General features: G+C 35.7%; 1 protein-coding gene across 3 annotated transcripts in view; it reads left to right on the forward strand.

Moving 5' to 3' along the window:
• Micu2 (mitochondrial calcium uptake 2) overlaps positions 1–22,914 on the forward strand; it is a 121,350-nt gene extending 98,436 nt beyond the window's left edge. For all 3 annotated transcript variants that reach the window (XM_047553123.1, XM_047553124.1, XM_047553125.1), the window contains 5 exons: positions 12,522–12,619; positions 15,996–16,167; positions 21,208–21,316; positions 21,744–21,901; positions 22,807–22,914. In XM_047553123.1, coding sequence (XP_047409079.1) covers positions 12,522–12,619; positions 15,996–16,167; positions 21,208–21,316; positions 21,744–21,901; positions 22,807–22,911 — 642 coding nt within the window. In that variant the 3' untranslated portion in view covers positions 22,912–22,914. The remainder of the gene's footprint in view (positions 1–12,521; positions 12,620–15,995; positions 16,168–21,207; positions 21,317–21,743; positions 21,902–22,806) is intronic.
• The last annotated feature ends 3,077 nt before the right edge of the window (positions 22,915–25,991 follow it).

The following is a 25,991-nucleotide window of genomic DNA, read 5'->3' on the forward strand; positions in this document are numbered from 1 at the left end:
GGGGGTGTGCACCTGGGCCACCCAGGGCCTCCAAGCATGCTAAACTTGTGCTCTTCCACTGAGCTATACCTCCAGCCCCTGTATGTTTACCATTTTTAATAACTTGCTGAATGCTCAACTGTCCCACAGTAATAGGAAACCATGAATCCTCAAGGCCTAATAAAATGCCTGGTACATACTGGACCATCATTACATCCTCATCAGTGACTAAGGGACTGACTGACTAAATAGTACTGAGCTTATGTCACTTTTTATTTCAGAATGAATTCCAGATGAATCAGAGATTAAATGTCAAAAACGACACCATAAAAGTACTACACAAAACTAATGTTTTTAGATTTTTGAAGTAGGAGAATTTTCTTTTCTTTTTTTGAGGTAGGTAATGTTCTAAAAACCATAAAGGAAAATTCTGGTAGATGTGACTACTGTTATTTTTTTTTAATGACTAACACCTCAGTAGAAAAATAAATATGAATAATCAAAGAAATACAAGTTGAAATAATAATTTTTTTAAATGTGTTTTCGTGGGTTTGGGGATATAGCTCAGTTGGTAGAGTACTTGCCTTGCATGCACAAGGCCCTGGGTTCAATCCCCAGCACCCAAATGAAGGAGTGAATGAATAGATAGATAGTTTTCATACCAGATTGGCAATGATAAGAAAGATTAGTAATCTTCTGTATTCTCTAAGGTATAGTAGGCACTCTTAATAGGAAAGTAAATTGCAAAAACATCTAACAAAATTTAACCACAAATTCCATTAACCCAGAAGTTTCATTTCTGGGGATTTATAATTACAAGTACATAAAGACAGAGAACATTATTTCTCACAGCAATGTTTATATTTTTTTTAATGGAGATAATCTAAATATGCATTAGTAGAAAATGAGTTCACTACATTATGGCAGGCATCCTTGGCTAACTCCTATATCAAACTTCAGACAAAAAGATAATACTGGTCCTAAATCTAACCCAAACTTTCTACAGAACTAACATCTTTAAACTGATTCTAAAAATCATGGCTTAATGAATTATGTATTCAAATGCTTCTCTATCATGTTGTCTAAAACACACCTTACTCTTCTTCTTACTTTTTTTCTTTGGAGGAAAAGTCCTGAATATGGAGGTTTCCAGTTTAAGAGCTATGATTATTATTTCAAAACACATGACAAATCATATTCTTACAGAGCTTCAGAGGCTATTTTGATGTTTACTTTGCTTTTGCTAAAAGTATTCTAACTCAAATAGATAATATATTTTGATTTGTAATTATATGTCACTGATCAATAAACACAGGAAAGTAAGTATTCAGAGAGCATTTTAGACCTCAGATATTCTGTAGGAGAATAAAAAGGCTCATTTCGAATGAGAGTGGTTTCTCATCAGAAACCATGGAAACTACAAAGAGGTGCCACAATATTTTTCAAGTACTGAAGGGGAAAAAAATTGTCAAAACAGAATCCAAATTCCAGTGAAAATACTCTTCAAGCCAGATGTGTGATGGCACATGCCTATAATCCCAGCAACTTGGGAGGCTGAGGCAGGAGGATGGCAAGTTCGAGGCCAGCCTCAGCAACTTAGTAAGGGAGACCCTAAGACCCTGTCTCAAAATAAAAGAAAGAAAAAGGGCTGGGGTTGTGATTCAAAGGTTAAGTGCACCTGGGTTCAATCCCCCAAACCCCACATACACCAAAATATATCCTTCCAGAACAAAGCAGCAGTCTAGGAATGTAGCTTAGTACTAGAGCATTTGCCTAGCATATGTGAAGTCCTGGGTTCTATACCCAGTACTGCAAAAAAGAATAAAGCAAAAATTAAGGCATTCTTTGATGAATAAAAACTGAGTGAATTTGTCACCAGTAGATCTACCCCAAATGAATGGCTTATATGAAGTTCTCCAAACAGAAAGGCGACAATAAAAGAAGGAGCCTTGGAGCATCAGAAAGGAAGAATACACTAAGCAAAAATATGAGTTAATACAAAGACTTCTCTTGAGATTGAAGCGAAAATTTTAACATTGTGGCTCTAAATGTTTATTGGGAAAATATTTAAGTCAAGGAAGGTAAAGGAACTTAAAAGGTAACTGCTAATATTATGACACCAGTAGACTTTATTAAATTATGTTTATATAATGTAATAGCTAGAGTAACCACAAAAAAATCTATCCAAAATACTGTTCTCAAAAACACAATAGAGGGGCTGGGGAGATAGCTCAGTCGGTAGAGTGCTTGCCTTGCAAGCATAAGGCCCTGGGTTCGATCCCCAGCACCCAAAAAAAAAAAAAAAAAAAAAAAACACAATAGATAAAATCGAATTCTAAAAAGTTTTCAAGTAACCCAAAGGAAGGCAGGAAAAAGAAAACAGAAAAAATAAACATAAAAAAATAAAATGGCAGGCTTAAACCCTAATATGTCAATAATTACATTAAATGTAAATAATCTAAATGCACCAGTTAAAAGATGGAAATTGGCAGAGTGGATTAAAAGACATGACCCAACTCTGTGCTACAATAAACTCACTTCAAATGTAAAGAGATAGGCACCTGTACCTTGAAAGTAAAAGAAAAATAGGAGTGGCTATCTAATATCAGAGTTGACTTCAGATCAAAGCAAACTGCCAGTGACACTGTATAACAATAAAAACATCAAGACAACATAGCTAATCCTAAATGTGTATATAACTAAGCAGCAGAGCCTTAAAAAATATGAAATGCCAAAACCGAAAAAGTAGACATAAAGAAATCTAAAATTACAGTTGGAGAGTTTTAACAATGCTTTTTCAACAATCACTAAATAGAACAACAGAAAATTGGCAAAGACAAAGAACTGAACAATACCCTCAACCAACAAGAGCTGACTGACATTTGTAGAATACTCCTCGCAGAATAACCGTTCTTTGCAATTGTTTATGGTGCATACCAACACAGAAAGTAAACATGTCTTGGGCCACAAAACAAACCTCCACAAATTTACTAGAATTGAAACCATACAGAACATGTTCTCTCACCACTTTGGAATCAAACTAAAAATCAATAACAGACAAAGAAAAAGACTTAGAAACTATACACACTTCTGAATAATCCATGGGTCAAAGAGGAAATCTTAAGGAAAACTAAAAATGCTTTTAGCTAAATGAAAATCGAAACACAGACTATCAAAATTTGTAGAATCCAGCCAAAGTATTCCTGAGAAAAAATTTTGTAGTATGAAATGTATGCATTGGAGAGAGAAAATATTGCAAATTAAGTAAATAATAATGATAACATCAGAAATCAGTGAAATTTTTTAAATAGAAGCAGTAGGAAAGATCATTGAAACACATGACAGGATCATTGAAAAACAAATGAATAAAATCAGACTGGAGATGTAACTCAGTGGTAAAGCACTTGCCTTAGCATTCATGGAGCCCTGGGTTCAGTCCCTAGTACTAGACAAAAACCAAAAGATTAATAAAATTGGCAAACCTCTAACAAGACTGACAAAGAAGAAAAGAGAAAAATACAGACACCAATAACAGGAATGAAACTGGAGCTATCACTGCCAACCTTGCAGACATCAAAAGGATAATAGTATTACACATAAATTTGACACCTTTGATAGTGGACCAATTTCTCAAAAAGCACAAACTACTACAACTCACCAATAAAATACAAAATTTGAATAACTTAAGGAAATTTAATTTTTAATTTTAAAACTCCCCAAAAGGAACTCTCCAGGCCTTCAGAATCCACACCTCTTTTAAGAGGAACAGAAGGAAGAAGGAGGAAGAACACTTCCAAATTCATCATGTATATCTAGGATTATCCTGACACCCAAACCAGAATGAGACAATTAAAAAGCAGGGAACAGTGTGGACTGGGGATGTAACTCAGTGATGCAGTGCTTGCCTGGCATGCATGAGGCTCTGGGTTCAATCCTCTATACCACAAAGTGTAAAGTATATCCATGTACCTCATGAATTTGGACACCAAAATCCTTAATAAGAATTAGCATATGGAATTCATCAAGATAGTAAAAATAGTTACATGTCATGACCAAGTATGATTTATTCCAAGAAGGGTTCAATATTCCAAAAGCAATCAATGTAACCTAGCATATATAAAGACTATAGAGCAAAAATCACCCAGTCGTATCAGTCTGTGTAGAAACAGCATTTGACAAATTTGAACGGTCATTCACGTTTAGGTTTTGTTTTATTAAAAGGGCTAATTAAAATATAAGTGGGGGCTGGGGCTCAGTGGTGGAACCCTTGCCTGGCATTTGTGAGGCACTGGGTTTGATCCTTACCAAAGTTCTAGTCACTACAATAAGGGAAGACAAGGAAATAAAAGACCTGTATTTGTAGATGGCATTGTTTCTCTAGAAACTCCTGAGGAGAATCTACCCTTACCCACCCCCAAAATAAAACAGTAACTAATCATTGACTTAAGGAATGTCACAGGATATAAGCCAGAGGTATAAAGAATCAAGCATATTTATGTATACTAGTAATGAATATTTAGACACCAAAACTTAAAATACAATGCTATTTACAATTCTCAAATGGTAATAAAGTATCTTCAGCAATAACTAGTATATACCTGGATATCTGTATGGAAAAAAAAATGAAGTTGGACTTACACCTCACAACAAAAAAAAAGCTCAAATGGACCAAATACCTTAATATAAAAGCTATAAATATGGAATTCCTTTAAAAATATAGGTGGGAATGTCATATGGTATTAAATTTGGCAGTGGCTTTTTAGATGTGACATTAAAAATAAGAAACAAGAAAAAATAGATGCTGGAATTCATCAAAATTAAAAAATTTTGTTCATCAAAGGACACTATCAAGAGTAAAGAGACATTGTATATAACTTTGCAAATCATATATCTAATAAAGAGTCTAGTGTCAGAATACATAAAGAACTCTCACAACTCAACACCAGAAAAACAACCCAATTAAAAAGCAGGCAAAGGACTTGAACAGACATTTCTCCAAGGAAGACACAGGAACAGACAACAAAAACATGAGAAGGTGCTCAGCACCATCATTAGGGAAGTGCAAGTTAAAACCATAGTGAGATATTGCAACATACCTAATCTATGTAACTAAAATATTAAAATGCTGACAACACCAAAAGATTGCAAAGATGCAGAGAAATTATCTATTGCTAGTGGGAAAGTAAAGTGATACTGTCAATCTGAAAAACAGTAATTACCCTCCTGAGCATCTGTTCCACAGAAATGAATACCTGTGTTCATGCAAAACCTGTTACACAAATGTTTTAGCAGCTTTATTTGTAATAGCCTAAAATTAGAAACAACCCAAATGTCCTTCAACTGGTGAATGGTTAAAGTGTGGTAATCCATACCATGAAATATTACTCTGCAATAAAAAGAAACCATTGATACAACAATAACCTAGATCTCCAAAGATTTATGCTGAGAAAAAAAATGCCAATATTACAGGTTATATACTGTATTTTTTTTTTTTACATTTACATAGGGTAATGATGTTTATTTTATTTTTCCCCTCCCCCCACCCCTCCCACCCCTCCCACCCCTCTTTTCCCTCTACACAGTCCTTTCCTTCATTCTTGCCGCTGTCCTTAGCCTAACTCTAAACCTAACCCTAAACTTAATGCTAGCCCCTCCCACCCCCCATTATATGTCCTCATCCGCTTATCAGCGAGATCATTCGACCTTTAGTTTTTTGAGATTGGCTTATCTCACTTAGCATGATATTCTCCAATTTCATCCATTTGCCTACAAATGCCATAATTTTATCATTCTTCATTGCGGAGTAATATTCCATTGTATAAATATGCCACAGTTTCTTTATCCATTCATCAACTGAAGGACATCTAGGTTGGTTCCACAATCTGGCTATGGTGAATTGAGCAGCAATGAACATTGATGTGGCTGTATCTCTGTAGTATGCTGATTTTAAGTCCTTTGGGTATAGGCCAAGGAGTGGGATAGCTGGGTCAAATGGTGTTTCCATTCCAAGCTTTCTGAGGAATCTCCACACTGCTTTCCAGAGTGGCTGCACTAATTTGCAACCCCACCAGCAATGTATGAGTGTTCCTTTTTCACCACATCCTCGCCAACACCTATTGTTGCTTGTATTCTTGATAATCGCCATTCTAATTGGGGTGAGATGAAATCTTAGGGTAGTTTTGATTTGCATTTCCCTTATTACTAGGGATGTTGAACATTTTTTCATATATCTGTTGATTACTTGTACATCTTCTGTGAAGTGTCTGTTCATTTCCTTAGCCCATTTGTCGATTGGATTATTTGCATTCTTGGTATAGAGTTTTTTGAGTTCTTTATAGATTCTGGAAATTAGCGCTCTATCTGAGGTATTGTTGGCAAAGATATTCTCCCACTCTGTAGGCTCTCTCTTCACATTACTGATAGTTTCCTTTGCTGAGAGAAAGCTTTTAAGTTTGAATCTATCCCAGTTATTGATTCTTGCTTTTATTTCTTGTGCTATGGGAGTCCTGTTAAGGAAATCTGATCCTGAGCCAACAAGTTGAAGATTTGGACCTACTTTTTCTTCTATAAGATGCAGGGTCTCTGGTCTGATTCCGAGGTCCTTGATCCATTTTGAGTTGAGTTTTGTGTAGGGTGAGAGATAGGGGTTTAATTTCATTCTATTGCATATGGTTTTCCAGTTTTCCCAGCACCATTTGTTGAAGAGGCTATCTTTTCTCCATTGCATATTGTTGGAACCTTTGTCTAGTATGAGAAAATTGTATTTATTTGGGTTTGTGTCCATGTCCTCTATTCTGTACCATTGATCTACCTGTCTATTTTGGTACCAATACCATGCCGTTTTTGTTACTATTGCTTTGTAGTAGAGTTGAAGATCTGGTATTGCAATACCCCCTGCTTCGCTCTTGCTACTGAGGATTGCTTTAGCTATTCTAGGTTTTTTATTCTTCCAGATGAATTTCATAATTGCTTGCTCTATTTCTGCAAGGTACATCATTGGGATTTTAATTGGAATTGCATTGAATCTGTATAGCACTTTAGGTAGTATGGTCATTTTGACAATATTAATTCTTCCTATCCAAGAACATGGGAGATCTTTCCATCTTCTAAGGTTTTCTTTAATTTCTTTCTTTGCTGTTCTGTAGTTCTCATTGTAGAGGTCTTTCACCTCTTTTGTGAGATTGATTCCCAAGTATTTTATTTTTTTCGATGCTATTGTGAATGGGGTAGTTTTCCTAATTTCTCTTTCTGAAGATTCATCACTTATGTATAAAAATGCATTGGATTTATGAGCATTGATCTTGTAACCTGCTACTTTACTGAATTCACTTATGAGTTCTAAAAGTTTTCTGGTGGAATTTCCAGGTTCCTCTAAATATATAATCATGTCATCAGCGAACAGGGATAGTTTGAGTTCTTCTTTTCCTATTCGTATCCCTTTAATTTCTTTGGTTTGTCTAATTGCTCTGGCTAGAGTCTCAAGGACGATGTTGAATAGAAGCGATGAAAGAGGGCATCCCTGCCTTGTTCCAGTTTTTAGGGGGAACGCTTTCAGTTTTTCACCATTTAGAATGATATTAGCCATGGGCTTAGCGTAGATTGCCTTTATAATGTTTAGGAATGTTCCCACTACCCCAATTTTTTCTAGTGTTTTGAGCATGAAGGGATGCTGCATTTTATCAAATGCTTTTTCTGCATCTATTGAAATAATCATGTGATTCTTGACTTTAAGTCTGTTGATATGGTGAATGACATTTATTGATTTCCGAATGTTGAACCAACCTTGCATCCCTGGGATAAAACCCACTTGATCGTGGTGCACTATCTTTTTAATATATATTTGTATGCGATTTGCTAAAATTTTGTTGAGAATTTTTGCATCAATATTCATTAAGGATATTGGTCTGAAATTTTCTTTCCTCGATGTGTCTCTGTCTGGTTTAGGTATCAGGGTGATATTGGCTTCATAGAACAAGTTTGGGAGGGTTCCCTCCTCTTCTATTTCATGGAATAGTTTGAGAAGTATTGGAATGAGCTCTTCTTTAAAGGTTTTGTAGAACTCGGCTGAGAACCCATCTGGTCCTGGTCTTTTCTTTGTTGGTAGGCTTTTGATGACCTCTTCTATTTCATTGCTTGAAATTGGTTTATTTAAGTTGTGTATGTCCTCCTCGTTCAGTTTAGGTAGTTCATATGTCTCTAGAAATTTGTTGATGTCTTCGAGGTTTTCTGTTTTGTTGGAGTATAGATTTTCGAAATAGCTTCTAATTATGTTTTGTATTTCACTCGTGTCTGTTGTGATGTTTCCTTGTTCATTCCGAATTTTAGTAATTTGAGTTTTCTCCCTCTTTCTCTTTGTTAGTGTGGCTAAGGGTTTATCAATTTTATTTATTTTTTCAAAGAACCAACTATTTATTTTGTTAATTTTTCCAATTGTTTCTTTTGTTTCGATTTCGTTGATTTCGGCTCTGATTTTAACTATTTCCTGTCTTCTACAGTACTTTTGGTATTGGTCTGCTCTTCTTTTTCTAGTGCTTTGAGCTGTAGTGTTAAGTCGTTTATTTGTTGATTTCTACTTCTTTTTTTGAATGCACCCCATGAAATAAATCTTCCTCTAAGTACTGCTTTCATAGTGTCCCAGAGATTTTGATATGATGTGTCTTTGTTCTCGTTTACTTCTAAGAATTTTTTTATTTCCCTCCTGATGTCTTCTGTTATCCATTCATCATATAATAGTGTATTATTTAGTCTCCAGGTATTGGAGAAGTTTCTGTTTTTTATTCTGTCATTTATTTCTAATTTCAATCCATTATGGTCTGATAGAGTACAAGGTAGTATCTCTATCTTCTTGTATTTGCTAACAGTAGCTTTGTGGCATAAAATATGGTCTATTTTAGAGAAGGATCCATGTGCTGCTGAGAAGAAAGTGTATTCGTTCTTTGTTGGATGGTATATTCTATATATGTCCGTTAAGTCTAAATTGCTGATTGTGTTGTTGAGATCTATAGTTTCTTTATTCAATTTTTGTTTGGACGATCTATCCAGTGGTGAGAGAGGTGTGTTAAAATCGCCTAGTATTATTGTGTTGTGGTCTATTGAATTCTGTAATTGAGAAGGATTTGTTTGACGTACGTGGATGAGCCAATGTTCAGGGCATAGATATTTATGATTGTTATGTCTTGCTGATTTATGCTTCCCTTAAGCAGCATGTAATGTCCTTCTTTATCCCTTCTGATTAGTTTTGGTTTGAAGTCCACATTATCTGAGATGAGGATGGATACTCCAGCTTTTTTGCTGTGTCCGTGTGCATGGTATGTTTTTCCCCATCCTTTCACCTTTAGTCTATGGGTATCTCTTTCTATGAGGTGAGTCTCTTGCAGGCAGAATATTGTTGGATTTTTCTTTTTAATCCAATCTGCCAGTCTGTGTCTTTTGATTGATGAATTCAGGCCATTAATATTCAGGGTTATTATTGTGATATGATTTGTATTCCCAGTCAATTGACTCATATTTGTTTTTGACGTGATTTGGTTTCTCCTTTATTTGGCTATTCCTTTAGGCTAGCGCCTCCTGTTGCTGATTTGCATCGTTGTTTTTCATCTCTTCCTCATGGAATATTTTGCTGAGAATGTTCTGTAATGCTGGCTTTCTTTTTGTAAATTCCTTTAGCTTTTGTTTATCATGGAAGGATCTTATTTCATCGTCAAATTTGAAGGTAAGTTTTGCTGAGTATAAGATTCTTGGTTGGCATCCGTTTTCTTTCAGGGCTTGGTATATGTTGTTCCAGGCCCTTCTAGCTTTTAGGGTCTGGATTGAAAAATCTGCTGATATTCTTATTGGCTTCCCTCTGAATGTAATTTGATTCTTTTCTCTCGCGGCCTTTAAAATTCTGTCTTTATTTTGTATGTTAGGTATTTTCATAATAATGTGCCTTGGTGTGGGTCTGTTGTAATTTTGTATGTTTGGAGTTCTATAAGCCTCTTGTACTTGGTTTTCCATTTCATTCTTCAGATTTGGGAAATTTTCTGTTATTATTTCATTGAATAGATTGTTCATTCCTTTGGTTTGTTTCTCTAAGCCTTCCTCAATCCCAATAATTCTTAAATTTGGCCTTTTCATGATATCCCATAATTCTTGTAGATTCTGTTCATGATTTCTTACCATCTTTTCTGTTTGGCCAACTTTGCTTTCGAGATTAAATAATTTGTCTTCAATGTCTAAGGTTCTGTCTTCCAGGTGTTCTATCTTATTAGTTATGCTTTCTATGGAGTTTTTCACTTGTTTTATTGTTTCCTTCATTTCAAGTATTTCAGTTTGTTTTTTTTTTTAGTATCTCTAACTCTTTATTGAAGTGATCTCTTGCTTCCCGTATTTGGTCTTTTAACTGTTGATTGGTGCGATCTAATGCCTGCATTTGCTCTTTCATCTCCTCATTAGCTTCCCTGATCGTTTTAATTACGTACATTCTGAACTCCCTTTCTGACATTTCTTCTGCTGTGCTGTCATTGGGTTTTATTGATGTAGTATCTAGGTTTGTTTGGGACATTTTCTTCCCTTGTTTTCTCATATTGGTCAGTTGTCAGTGGGACCCTGAGATATTGCAGTTTTCCGCTACTGGCTTATAGTGTTCCGGTAGATTTCCAGTGTATCACCTCCCAGCCTTCAGTAGCCTGATGTCTTGGAGGAATCTGATAAAGCAGCTCATCCAAAGAAAACTGCCCCTAGCCCCCTACTGGTTCCACGGTTTGGAACTGGCTCTGTGTGGAAATGCTCTCACTGTGGGCCTGCGCCGTGCAGCTGGCCGTGTGGGAGGAGCCCACTGCCGGAGTGTGGAAGGCTACCTTGGGAAGACTCTAGCTGCCCTGCCTGGCTCCAATAAGCCACCTCTATCTGGGCCTGCCACCCGGGCCGAGCTTTACCCAGTGGGCAGACTCACCCGTGGCTCTATTTCAGTCCGAGTCTCTCAATGCCTCCCCTTCTTAACTCCAGGGTTCTGGAGCGACTGGGGGTGCAGTCTCCTTCTAGGCCGCCATCTTGGATCGCCCCGTGAAGAGAGCCTGCAGCCGGAGTGGGCAGAGCCACCTGAAGAGGTCTCTGGCTGCCCTGCCCTAATCCCAGAGGCTGTTTGCGGATCTTGGCTCTCCGCTGGTTCGTTGCCTGAGTACGCTGCGCTGCAGGGGCTCCGGGACTCGGAGCTTGTTCTGGTCAGAAAGGCTCTCACTAGCGGGCCAGTTCCGTTCTGAGAACCTGGAGAAGCTGGCTGTGTGGGCGGGGCCCACCGCTGGAGTGCACAGGGCTGCCTGTGGATGACTCTAGCTGCCCTGCCCGGCTCCGATAAGCCACCTCTATCTGGGCCTGCCACCCTGACCGAGCTTTACCCAGTGGGCAGACTCACCCGTGGCTCTATTTCAGTCCGAGTCTCTCAATGCCTCCCCTTCTTAACTCCAGGGTTCTGGAGCGACTGGGGGTGCAGTCTCCCTCTAGGCCGCCATCTTGGATCGCCCCTATATACTGTATTAATCTACGTATATAACTTTTTTTTTGGTGCTGGGAATCAAAGCCAGGACCTCATGCATGCTAGGCAAGGCGAGTAGGTGTCCTACCCCAACCATTAATATTTTTGAAATGATCATATTATAAATATGGGGAATTAATAGCTGTCAGAGGAGCTGGAGTTACAGGTCAGTGGTAGAGCATTTGCCTAACCTGAGTTCTATCACCAGCAACAGAAAAAAAAAACAAAGAAGTTTTTAAAGACTAGAGGGTGGAGCTGGAGGAAAGTTGTTGTAGCTATAAAAGAGCAAGTGAGGAAGGAAATAGTCTCTCTATTGACTTTATCAAGGTGTGATATTGTTTATAGTTTTATAAGATGTCACCATCAAGAGAAACTGAGTAAAGGGTATCAGGGATCCTTTTGTATCTTTACTTAGAATTTCATGTGAATCTACAGTTACCTCAAGAAGGGTCTAGTATCAGAATTTATAAAAAACCATATATTTAGTATTTAATAAAGAACTAAGATTTTTTTTAAATAAAATTATGAGAACAAATGCATGGGACGTTTGTATTTGTTCCTTGGGTTGTATACTTATCTACACTGGGTTTTTTTGAACCTTTGGCCTCAATTTGTCTTTTTCTGTTTGTTGTTCTAGTGCCTTTACTAGGTTGTCATGCCATATTTTTTCCTTAGGCTCATATACTCTGGTAGAGCATGGATGAGGTTCTCTTTGATACTATTACTTGGAACTAAGTTATCTTTTTCCCCCAACCTGCAGATACTGCATTTTGATCCACTGTTGTGTGTAGACTATAGGAGTAAAGAAGAGTTTCCTCAGCTAAACGCAGCGCTTGATGAAAATAGATTCTATTCTCTCTGTGATCCCATTAAATATCGTGTTCAACCAGAGAAATGAAAAGTTGTACCCCATTTGTGTACAATGAATCAAAATGCAGTCTGTAAAACTTTAAAAAACAAATATATATCCAACATCCCTCCAAGGCAGAGGAAATTAGATAATTTCAAATAACTACCTAATTTTTTATAGGAGCCAATAGTGAAAGAACCTGAAATTAACACAACCCTTCAGATGCACTTCTTTGGAAAAAGAGGAGAAAGAAAACTTCACTATAAAGAATTTCGAAGGTAATGTAACTGTATTTATTTAGGAAAGTGTTATGCATTAGAAATGAAGAAACTAGGGCTGGGGAGATAGCTCAGTTGGTAGAGTGTTTGCCTTGCAAGCACAAGGCCCTGGGTTCAATCCCCAGTACTGCAAAAAAAAAAAAAAAGAAAAGAAATGAAGAAACTAAATATATTCATTTCTCAAAACTACAGACCAAAAGCAATATATGGGTCTATATGGCATTTTATCTCTGAGAAATGAACCTGTGAAGCATAAACTAAAGTTACTTATGCTCAGAATATTCTAACCTATTATAAAAGTAATCTGCTTTATAGAATATAGTAATTCTTTTTAGTAGTTTAATGTTTGCAAGTAAGAGACATGCCCCCAGTGTCAGTTTGTTCTTAATGCAAAACAAAGCAGCCCAGCTTAAAACACGAACCATTTATTGTGTCCGTGAGTTTTCAGGTCAGTTGGATATAATTCCAGTGGGGGTCAGGATAGGTTGGTCTTGACTGGACTTACTCATGTGCAGTCCGCTGATGCTGTTCTAAGATGGCCTCCACTGAAACAACTCAGCTGTGCTCCACATAGTCTCTGATTCTCTAGCACAAGGGTTGACCAACTTTCTCTGCAAAGGGCCAAATGGTATATATGGCCTCTGTCACAACTGCATAATTCTACTGTTACTATAGTGTAAAAGCAACCATAAATAATACATTAACAGACATGTCCAAATTCCAGTAAAACTTTACATGAACATTATTCTGAAGCCACTTATTTAACCTCCCTAAGCTTATTTCTTTATCTGTAAAATGGGAATAATAATATGTATATGATTAATGTGAATGGTTAAATGTAGTGTCCTGCTTATCTTCTTCCCAGTGAGAGTAACTCCATACAAAAAAAGATAATGTACCTCCTTGTGCCACTCCATAAACCAAAGTCCTAAAACAGATATGAGAAAGTAATACAGAATGGTGGGGAAAACACTGATTTGGGAGATAAAAGACTTGCATCTTGTTCAACTCAGTGGAGTTTAATAAAGACTTACTGAGTGCATCCTATGAACTATTCATCAGACCATGTCTCAAACACTAGGAATAGTCCCTATAAGAACTATGTAGTAAACATGCAGAGAAACACTTAAATGCAGTATAGTCAATGCTTTCATAGATTAAGTATTTTGGTAATGCAGAAAATCACTTAGTACTCCCTGTATTGAAGGTTGGGAGCAAATGAGCAGGGGAGGACCCAGTTGAAGATGTAGACCATGAATTTATGGAGGTACTAATATGTGCAGCCATTGTATGGTGTTCTTCAAATCACTTGAAGAAGCCCATTAGCATCCCAAGGGAACAGAAGCAAGAAAGCTCATACTGAGAATAGGAGCAAGAAAGCAGCTGAAACTATCAAAAAGTGAAGTCTGGACTTAAGGAGGAAAAGGAAAAAATGTTTACATAACAACCTCAGCACTGTTGGCAGCTACTGTTGAGTACTTACGACATGCCTGGCATTTTTCTAAGCATTTTACATATATTATCTTGCCTGTCCTTACAAAGTTATTCTTTGTAAGTTATTCTTCCCTTTTATTACTGGAACCAGTGAATATATATCACACCATTCATCAGCTCCATTCAGAAATAGGACATTGCCTTTGATCTATGTCTCTCTGTCACTCTCACTCACACTTTCTCTCTTTATCCAGTCACCAAATGCTGTTAATTACTTTCTCATCAGTAATCTCTTGGATTCTTCCATTTCTCTCTATGCCCACTGCTACTACAGTCCAATCACTATCACCTTTCCTCTAGCAATGCAGCAGCCTCTGACAGGTCTCTTTGTTTCTTTTCTTGATTTCTTCCTTCCAAATTTTATGACCACCGTATTCTCATCACTGAAGGAAAAAAAGGATAAAAAGAACAACTTTGTTTTTATACCAGATTTTCTACTTCCTAATTTACTTCCTAATTTTACAAACCTATGAGACTCAATTGAATTTCATCACATTATATAGTACAATAAAACTCAGTAAAAAGAAAGGCAAAGAATATCAGAGTAAAATATCTTATTGATCTATCAGTCCAAACTTTAAATGCTTCCAGTTTTAGATAATATTCTGTTTTGACCTATAAAGAAACATAGCATCGAAAAATCTGTATATCCAGTACATCCAGAAAATGTAGATAATGGAGTCTTTCCTACCACACAGGAAAAAGCCCAAGATAAAACTGAAGGTTTTAAGGTTTAGGGGGAATCTTTTTTACTTGTAGATGGACACAGTACCTTTATTTTATTTATTAATTTTCATGTGGTGATGAGAATCAAACCCAGTGTCTCACTCATGCAAGGCAAGTGTTCTACCAACTGAGCCACAACCGCAGCCCCTAGGGGGAATCTTAAAGCAAATAATTGTTTAACAGTGATGAATTTTCTCCCACTGAATTAGAATATACTTCTTTTTTCACTCCATTATTTTCATTTAAATTGTGACATAACAGTACAGATATTTTAACTTGTAGAAAATTGAATAAAGAGATCTGTAACATATTAAAACCCATGGAGATCATAATACTTTTCACATGATTTGGGATAAATCAAGTGCAGAATTTCTGGGTACTAAGAAAATAAAGTTTAATCAGATATCCCTTCAACTTGTACTTTTCCCAAGAAGCTGTTGATGAAAGTTTGATCAATGTGCCATGTTGTTTTTATAAGATAGGAATGTTGATCATATAGACATATGTTATTGTCCAAAAAATTATCAGTATTTTTAGGAAGATCTAAGCTTCCAATTCAAAGCCATTGATTACATATCAAACTTTGGTATCTGAAAAATTTTAGAAACTTGATTATGATTAACATTCTAAAAGCAGTGCCCCTTAAACTTGTCTGATTATTGATAATGTTTCTATAATGGAAAATTTTGTTTTCCGTGGAATTTTATGTTCTTTGAATATATCAAAATATTTTATGTAATTTTAAAATATTTATCAAAGTATAGGTTGCCAGGGCTAGTACTGTAGTTCAGTGGTAGAGTGCTTGCCTAGCATATATGAGGCACTGGATTTGATCCTCAGCACCACATTAAAAAAAAATGAATAAGTAAAGAAAAATTTTAAATAAAAAAAAATATGTATAGGTTGCCGGATATAATTTGCACAACTAAACTGAGTATGGGAAGTCTCAGATTGAAGCAGTCATTGAACCTTATCAACTTCTCTGCATCCTCTTCCCCACAACCCTTTTCACAGCACTAACACTTCATTCTACTCACTGTGTCAAGAGACCAGTCACTCGGTAGGGTAATAATGAAGGTGCCTTGATGTCCCATTTACAATATTGTGGTTGAATACTATTAGTTGCTTTGATTGATTTTTGTATTTTAATATTTAGATTTACAGAAAATTTACAAACAGAGATTCAAGAAATGGAATTCCTTCAGTTTTCTAAAGGTTTGAGTTTCATGAGAAAAGAAGACTTTGCAGAGTGGCTACTTTTTTTCACTAACACTGAAAATAAAGACATTTATTGGAAAAATGTGAGAGAGAAGTTGTCAGCAGGAGAGGTTCGTATGCCCTTTTCTTTTGCATGTGATAAAGATGAAATAAGTTAGCATTTTTTTATATTAAAGCAACTTAATTAACCAAAATTGTTTTCTTATGGAACTATGAAATCAGGTTGAGGAATATTTTCCACATACTATTTTCCTATGAATGAACTACTAAGACAGAATTAGCATAGTAAACATGAGTTTACATTACCACTAAAGTTAGGAATAAGACCAGAACCTCTCTTACCACTATTATTAAATATCATGCTGGAGACCTTAGCCAGTGCAAATAAGTACGATTATATTCTTAAAGAGTATAAAAATTGGAAGGTAACAGTTGTCTTCCCCACATGATGTGATTGTGTACCAAAAGAATCCAGTCAAAAAAACATTAGAAATAATAATTCAAATAAGTGCCTGTTGCAGTGCTAATATATTAGAGGTACCTGTCCTAGACACAAATTTCAAGTTAGAAAATGTATGTGTGAGGCATGCAGTGATGACCACCAAATTATTAATAGTGATTACTATGCAGTAGTAAGATTCCAAGTGATTTTCCTTTCTTTATATTTTTATGTATTGTTCCAAAAAATATTTTGCAGCAGACATGTATTTTATGTAACTTTTTAAAAAACTATTTCTAATGTAAAGAAAAAGATTAAACATAATGGAAGATCCCATTATAACTGAAATAGAAATACATAACAGTTAGAAATAACATTTAACAAAAAAATGAAGAAAACTTTCTAACATTGACAGTTATCAAAGAAAACTTTTCTAATTATAGAGACATATTATTGGCTAGGAAGTCTTAGTATAACAGCCACTTTCCTTTCAGTTCTATAAATGTAATGATTTTATTACTCAGAACATCCTAGATTTACTGCAGTTACAATTTAACCCTGAAGCCCCCCTGGCTAACACAACAAAGATTTCTTTCTCAACCATACTGCATTTCCATTTTGGACTGGTAGGAGGCCCTATCCATGTAGTTCAGGGATCCAGACTCTCCAGACTTTTTTTGGTACTGAAGATTGAACAAAGGGGTACTTTACCACTGAGTACATTCCCAGTCCTTTTTATTTTTGAGACAGGGTTATGCTAAGTAGGTGAGGCTGGCCTCAAACTTCTGTCCTCCTGCCTCAACCTCTCAAGTCAATGGGATTACAGGCATGTGCCTTCATGCCCAGCAGACTCTTCAGGCTTTGCCATCTTAGAGCTCCGTTATCTGAAATAAGCACCATCCTCAGAGGCTGTGGCAGGAAAAGAAAGGAGAAAGTCAGCAACTAAACGTTTTAGCCGGAAACATCACATGACCCTTTTGGCCTTTGAACAGACTAATCCCAACCCCACCTAAGTGCACACAGGCCAAAAAGTGTAGCCTTTCATGTATACAGGAATCAGAAAAGAACAAGATATGGGTAAACTCTAATGTGTCTCAATAAAACTACCCTGGATTCTCAATAAGGAACTAGACAAGCCATAAGTTTATATGAAGAGAACATCTATTATTCAAGTGGTTATCAAACCTGGGTAACTAAAACAGTTTCTGACAATGAATTTAACAGACCTGTTGAACAGAACATAGTCCAAAAAATAGACCGAAGTATACAGGGGAATTTAGAGTATGTACAATAGTACTTCACATTAGTTGGGTAAAAGAAGAATTGTTAACAAATAGCATTAGAAATTCCCTGACAATATGAAGGAGAAAATGAACATAAATCTCTAATTTATTCATTGTCTAAAATCAATTACAAATTAATCAAAAATTAAATTTTAAAAAGAATGAAACTGTATAAGTGTAGAAAAGTTTGGAAACAGTATATCATCTTGGAGTGAGAAGATATGGATGTGTATCTTTTTAGGCAAAACCCAGAAGCTTTCAAAGAAAGTTGGCAAAATATTTACCTAAAACTTAATATTTTGGTACCTTCACTCTTCCTCCTCCAAAATTATAATCAAAACCAAAAGAAAAACTCAACAAAATAGAGGGAAAGCATATTGGCATCACATGTATCATCATATCACCAGTTTCCTTAACTTACAAGGCATCATTGGTTTTCTTAATTTATAATGGGATCTTTAAAAATCCATAAATATCAAGAACTTTGAAGGGTCTAGGATGTATATGTAATATATAATGAGATCTTGAAAATCAATGTGTTAAAAACTGTAAAGTATCTGAGATTTTATCTATTTGTGAGTTGGTCTACACAATTTCATGGATGCTTGCACAAGATGCAAGGCTACAGGGTCAGAGACCAAACACCTTATCCATAACTGAGCAACAGAATGGAGCATACTCATGTCAGTTCCCCCTTGCCTCCCAAGTCCCATGAGGATGATCCTGAGAGATGCAGGTGAATGCTGCCCACTCATATCACTGCTAAGGAACCTCATCTGGTGAATCCAAATCTTTTATAATGGGCAGTAAACAAACCTTCCTGACCTTTGCTGCAGTGGAGGCATTATATTTATTATACTGGGCAATAAGCAAATGTGTCCTCTGCTTCTAAAGAAGGCATTATCTATATTCAAGACTGTTCATTTTGCAGTCATCCTTGGAAAGATAGTTCTGAAACAAAAAGACATCTTTCTGTTTGAAAGATGATACAGAAACATGAGACTCAAGAAATTTTATCTTCTGCAGCAAAAAGTCACCTAACAACCCATTCAAAATCTGGAGAAGGGAGATAAAGAGGACACAGAAAGGGAAATCACAGATTAAATAAGCATGTGAAAAGTATTTAACTCATTCACAAAGACATATAAATTTAAAAACTGATAACACATCATTTTTCACCTATCAAAAAAGAAACATCAAAAGGGTTGTGTCCAGTACCTACTCTGAAGAAATGATAAAGAGAAACAGCTATTTGATTAACTTTGCTGATTAATATGCTGTTAATAAAATAAAGCAAAGTCAAGAAATGGGTGAAGAGAATGTTCTCACTGTAAAATGATTTTGTGTGTGTGTATGTACACATGAACTTGTATACAAGTAGAATATTTCTGGTTGGATGTACAAGGTACCAGTTCTTTATCTCCGGGGAAAGAAACTGAAGATCAGAACAGTAACAAAATTTTTCATTATTTATCCTTGGTACTGTTTGAATTTTTACCATGTTCACAATCAAATTGAGCCAGGACAGTAGGGTAAGTTGCAAAAAGGCCAAAGAAAGTGCCCAGAGACAGCATGCGAAACATAAGTTTTATACTGGGAAAAGTTTATAAGAGTTTAGTGACTGCTCCAAGAAGAGTTCAATAGCAGTTGACTAAACACAGAGCACCTTTGTCCCTTATTGCTTTGCCAGATAGTTCCTCCTCTTCCTCATCATTTTTTGTCCAGTAGAAGCCAGCTGGATAAGTGATACATACCCTTTCCATGGTGCCCTCAGTTCTATTCTACACCACTTCTCATTCAGAGAGGGGTTTATATTTTAGGGTTCAGAAGCAGTGATATAATCAGCATTAACTTGCTTAGTTTGCATCTATGACCAGCATCCCAAGGAGCAACTGCCCTGATGTACATGCAGGCAAGTAGCTTTCTGCAGATAACACTAACTTGCCCCAGTTCTCAGTGTGCATAAGAAAAAGCCAGTGTCCTTCAAGATTTTGTGTATCTGGACATTCTGGTCCAGGCCTCCTCTGGTTGTTCCTTTAACTCAGCTGTTTTTTTTGTTTTTGTTTTTTTTTTTTTTGGGTGCTGGGGATTGAACCCAGGGCCTTATGCTTACAAGGCAAGCACTCTACCGACTGAGCTATCTCCCCAGCCCGTAACTCAGCTGTTTTTGAGAACAGAAAGGGGTCATTCAGGGACATGGTGTTTTACCATTCCCCTTTTCTTTAAGTATGATACACATGTTCATATTACTTCTTTAGAAACTTGAATAAGACCACACATGTGCAAAGAACATCATCCTGAAGTTCCTATTTTTTTTAAATGGTGAAAACATTATGTTATGAATTTTTATACTTTTTAAAAGAAAAATTAGTCTTTTAATATTTTTCTTTTTGTTTTGAGGGACTTCTTGGAGGTTTTTGTTTGTCTATTTCACAGTGTTGAAAATGGAATCCATGGCCATGCATGGGTTAGGCAAGCACTCTACCACTGAGCCATATCCCCAGACCTTTGTTTTTATTTGAAGTACATAGATTTTTGAAGTCAGATGGACTGAGGTCCACATCCAAATTGTTCCACTTAGTAGACCTTGGTCAAATTATTTAACTCCTTAAGGTTTACTTACCAAAGACAGACTAAGATCATCAGAGTAAATGGCAGAACTAGAATTTCAACCTAAGTCCATCTCCAAACCCCAATTCTCTTATTCAGTGCTATACCCACTAGTAAACTAAGCAGAAGTGACTGCTGAACAGAGTGCATTAGTTTCCTTGCGCTACCATAAGAAAATAACACCTAGGTAGCTTAAACAGTAGAAGTTTATTTCCTTACTATTCGGGAGGAAGTCAAAACTCTTAAGTGCCAGCAGGGCCATTTTCTGGTAAGGTCTTCTCAGCTTGCACACAGTGCCTTCTCTCTGTGTCCTCATGAGGCCATTTCTTCGTGCACACAGAGGAGACCCAGGGTTCACAAGAGTAAATGGCTCTGATATTTCTTCCTCTTATGACACCAGTCTTACTGGTTTAGGGCTCAATCCCTGTGACCTCATTTTACCTTCATCATCTCCTTACAGGCCTTGTCGCCAAATAAAGTTACATTGGGGATTAAGGCTTCAAAATACGAATTAGGAGTGAACACAATTCAGTCCATAACCCAGGGCCATCCCAAGGTTTACACTCTATGACTCCAGGAGACCCCCTTCACACAGTGTCCAGTCTATACAGTCACAGAGTGGCCCTACTAGTTATTCTCATGTTGTTGTTCCTAAGTTCTAAAACCTTTAATTCCAGTATTATTATGTGTCTTGAACTTTTTACTAGACTTGCTTAGATCTAAGTTTATAAGCTTTATGATAGAAGACTCACAGTTATATTCATAAGATTGCTTAATGTATTTATAAAATTGTAATAAAACCTCTTTATTTTTATTAGAGCATTAGTTTGGATGAGTTCAAGTCATTTTGCCATTTTACAACCCACTTGGAAGACTTTGCTATTGCCATGCAGATGTTTAGCTTAGCTCATCGACCTGTCAGACTAGGTAAGATACATGAATCATTTAATTTTTATCATCCATAAGCTATTTCACTCTGTTCTTCAACTAAATGATTCCAACCAAGGAACCAATTATCAGTAAAATAACTTGCCTTTTATTTCAATATAGTTATTAGATTTACAATACCAAAAGATTTATTCAACGGTTACTTTTTTAGCTTCTCATTCAATGAAAATAACATCTCATTCAATGAAAATATCTTACATAGATTACAGTTACTCTCATGTTATTTCTCAACCAAATTTATTATTTGAATACATTCATGGTGGGTATTTTTGTGTTTTACTTCCAAAATAATAAAACCTTAGATTTGTTTCTACTTCTCATGTAATAAAAATTTAGATTAATGCCACTTACACTATTTCACCTATTTGATGGGTTCTTTTTTGTTTGTTTGTTTGTTTGTTGAAAGCGGAGTTTAAGAGAGCTGTAAAAGTAGCAACAGGACAAGAGCTCTCAAACAATATTTTGGACACAGTCTTCAAGATCTTTGATTTGGATGGTGATGAATGCCTTAGCCATGGAGAGTTTCTTGGAGTGTTAAAAAACAGGATGCATCGAGGTTTATGGGTAACACATTTTGAGTTTTAAAAAACTGCATGTTACATGTTATTCACATTGATAATGTTATCATCAATGGGCAAACTGATGAAGTCTTAATGGAATTTTAACCATTATAAAGCTATTATAAGCTATAGTTGAAACACTGAAATATCTTTTACTTAAAATGAAATTCAACATTTTTCTTTGCTTTTAAGAAAATCTGAATCTAATAGATACCACTGTTAAGAAATCATAGCCTAGGATTTGACTTCGGGCTCTATAGCTATACACATTTAGAGTCAAATTTAACTTTACCATTTATTAACTGCTGAATTTTGCAAAACCACTTAATTTTCTGAGCGTCCACTGATATTCCTCATCCGTATAATGAGAATACTGATAAAATCTACCAGAAAGAATTGTTAGAGTTCAGTGTAAAAAACTTAGCACAGCAACTGAGACACATAAAATAAATATTAGCTATTATAATTATTCACTCAACTTCATATATTGGTCTATAACTATAAGACAAATACAAATAAACTTGGAATTTGTTTAGATTAGAATCTGTTGGAAGCACTCATGAAAGATATCTACAAAGGGTTTAAAAAACTAGGTTCCAAAGAGAATCTACATGGTAGAGGAGGTAGTTAGGCTGGAAGAAAGGAAAGTGGATAATAGAATATGTAGTGTCCAAGTTCTTGCAGATAAGGCTATTCATTTACAACTTAGAAAAGTAAGCCCAGTTTCCTGCAAAAAACGTAGTTATGGAAAATCAGTAAATTTGATTTTTATTAGCAAATTTTACAACATAATTCACCATCAGTTTTTCTTGGGAGGAGTGTGGGAAGGAAATAAGCAATAACAAAGTACACATGAAATAATATTTATCCTTGAAGAGAATGACTATATATTTTACTTTTGGTTAACAGGTGCCACAACAACAGAGTATACAAGAATACTGGAAATGTGTGAAAAAAGAAAGCATTAAAGGAGTAAAAGAAGTCTGGAAACAAGCTGGAAAAGGCCTTTTTTAAAATTAAAAAATAATAATAATAATATGGCAATTATATATCCCTGAATGTCAGAATTTGAGATTTTTTTCCAAAGTTCTTGCTGCTTTTCCTCTTTTCATTGATTTCCTTTGTATATAAAGGTGCTGTGTATTGCTTTCTAATTCAGTAATTTCTTGGGAACTTACTAGAAAGAAAAACATTGTTTTACAAAATCAGATATTGGATTCTGTCCTAAGACCTAATTCCAAGTAACTTTTGGTGCTTTGGGAAGATGGAAAGCTTAGGTCTTCACTGATTCCTTAGAAACAAGAGCATGATATGTTCTGGAAGAGTGAACAAGTGCTTATGGAAAAAAGTACTTGCTTCATTCACAAGGCCAGTGTTAATTCCAGAAGTTGTGATGTTCCTAACAGAGTAAATGAATTTAAAACTTCAGACTGTTCTCATTTGTATCATATCTCAATTTCTTGTTTTATTTAGCTTAGCTATATATCAGGTGTCTTAAAAATAACATGTAAATGTCTGTATCTTATCTGGAAGCAGAATAAAATATTTATTCAGACCAAAAAAAAAAAATCAGGTGTTTTTTATTTTACATGGATTTTTTAAAACTACATTTTTTTAAAAAAATGTAAATACTTTAATCCCTTGTCACTTTCACTAGTTTATGTTCTTAAAAACTAGTGTAGGGTCAGGGTGTAGCTCAGTGGTAGAGCACTTGCCTGGCATGCTGGAGGCCCTGGGTTTGATCTCCAGCACTGGGAGGGAAAAAAAAGGTGTGGTTGGAGAGAATTGTGATCACAAGATCAGGGTCTCATGAGACATATTGGGTTGTGGGAAATTTTAAAAATGATACTAGAAATTAATGGGCAAATTAAAGCAAATATTAAATTGTATAAAATGGTTACTTATTTTAAAAATAAATGGTCAATAAAATTTACTAAAAATGTGCTTCTCAAATAAGAAAATTGAAAGTATTTAAAACAAGTTTTATCTCTAGGAAACTGCTCATTCCAGGGCCATGGCTGTGAAAGTCCAAGAAGAATCTGTAACATCTTTGTGCTTTAAACAAGGAGTGCTCAACCTCAGCAATTTAGCAAGGCCCTAAGCAACTTAGCTAGACCCTATCTCAAAAAGTAAAGGCACTGGGTGGGAGGCAGGGTTGTGGCTCAGCAGTAGAGTGCTTTCCTAACGTGTGTGAGGCACTGGGTTCGATCCTTAGTACCCAAAAAAAACAACAAACTAAGGAGAGCTCATGAAATAATAGGGAGTCAAAAGAACAAAACCAACTTGAAGGACCTCCCCAGCCAAATCTGGTACAGTTTGATCATCAAAATAATTAATGATGATAATAGATTATAAGAACATGAGCCTACAATGAAAATCAATGGGACAAGAGAAATATCCTTTACAGTCATTAAAGGATAAGACCATGAAATATGTTAATTTGCAAAACTGGGAAAGCTCTTCCCTTATAGCATGATGTTTGAGATTGACAAGTGACAAAAGCTTTTATCCAATTATTACCAAAAAAATTGCAATTAAGAAACATCAATTTGGAGCTGGGTTTGTGGCTCAGTGATAGAGTGCTTGCCTAATACACATGAGGCACGGAGTTCGATCCTCATACCACATAAAAAAATAAAGGTCTGTGTTCATCTACAACTAAAAATATTTTTTAAAAAACACCAATTTGCTCTAACTTCTAAAGTTAGAGGACTTAACACTTTTCAATGTCACTATTTCCCTGAAAGCTGCAGTAATCAAAATTGTGATATTAGCATAAAGACAGATATATAGGCCAAAGGAATACAAAAGAGCCCCAGAAATAAACCCTCATGTAATGGTCAAATGATTTTCAACAAGGCTGCCAGGAGCATCAAATGGGGAAAGGACTGTTTTTTTAACAAATAGGGGTGGGAAAATTGGATATGCACATGCAATAGAGTTGGACCCTTACTTTTTACCATATGCAAAAATTAAAAAGTATTAAAACACTAAATGTTAGTGCTAAAACTATAAAACTCTTCCAAGGAAAATATAGATGGAAAGCTTCATGACAATGGATTCGGCATTGATTTCTCTGCCATGACACCAAAAGCACAGGCACCAAGACAAAAAAATACATAAATTGATATCCCAAATTAAGAACTTTTGTGTATCAAGGGACACTAGCCAAGACAGTGAGAAGACAACTCAAGTATGAGGAGAAAATATTCACAAATCATACATCCAAAAGGGATTACTATCCAGAATATACAAATTATTCCTACACCTCGGTAACCAACAGCAACACAACCCTCTGATTAAAAACAGGCAAAGGACTTGAATAGATAACTTCTCCAAAGAGATAAACAGCAACTAAGCACATGAAAAGATTACCATTAGGGGAATGCAAATCAAAACCACAATGAGATACAATTTAACACCCATCAGAACAGCTATTACCCCACACACACACCAAAAACAAACAAAAAAAATTATCAAATGTTGGTGAAGACAGAGAAGTAGGAAATTTCATACATGGCTGGAAAGAATATAAAATGGAACAGCTACTCATGGAAAACAATTTGGCAATTCCTGAAAAACTAAACATAGAATTACAATTACATACTAAACATAAAATTACAATTCCACTTCTAGGAATTCAAATACTTGATGCCAATGTTCATTGCATCATTATGCAGTTATGACAAAAGGTGGAAACACCCATGGGTCCATCAGTAGATGAACAGAAAAAGAAAATGTGCTGTATACACATAATAGTATATTGATAGGCCATAAGAATGAATGAGGTTCTGTTACACATTACAAGATAGATGAACCTTAAAAAGTGAAATAAGTCAGACAAAAGGACTAATATAATTCCATTTATGTTGATACCTAGAATACGTAAATTCATAGAGATAAAATAGATGCTACCAATTTTGCAGGGTGGGGAGTTATTGCTTAATGGTTAGATAATTTGGATTTGGATTGATGGAAATATTCAGAAACAGGTATTGGTGATAGATGCCTGACATTATGAACACAATTCCACTGAGTAATAACATTTAAAAATGGTTAGAATGGCAAATTTTATGTCATTGGATATAATTTTT

This window comes from Sciurus carolinensis, chromosome 5 (assembly GCF_902686445.1).
Source record: "Sciurus carolinensis chromosome 5, mSciCar1.2, whole genome shotgun sequence".
NCBI lineage: Eukaryota > Metazoa > Chordata > Mammalia > Rodentia > Sciuridae > Sciurus > Sciurus carolinensis.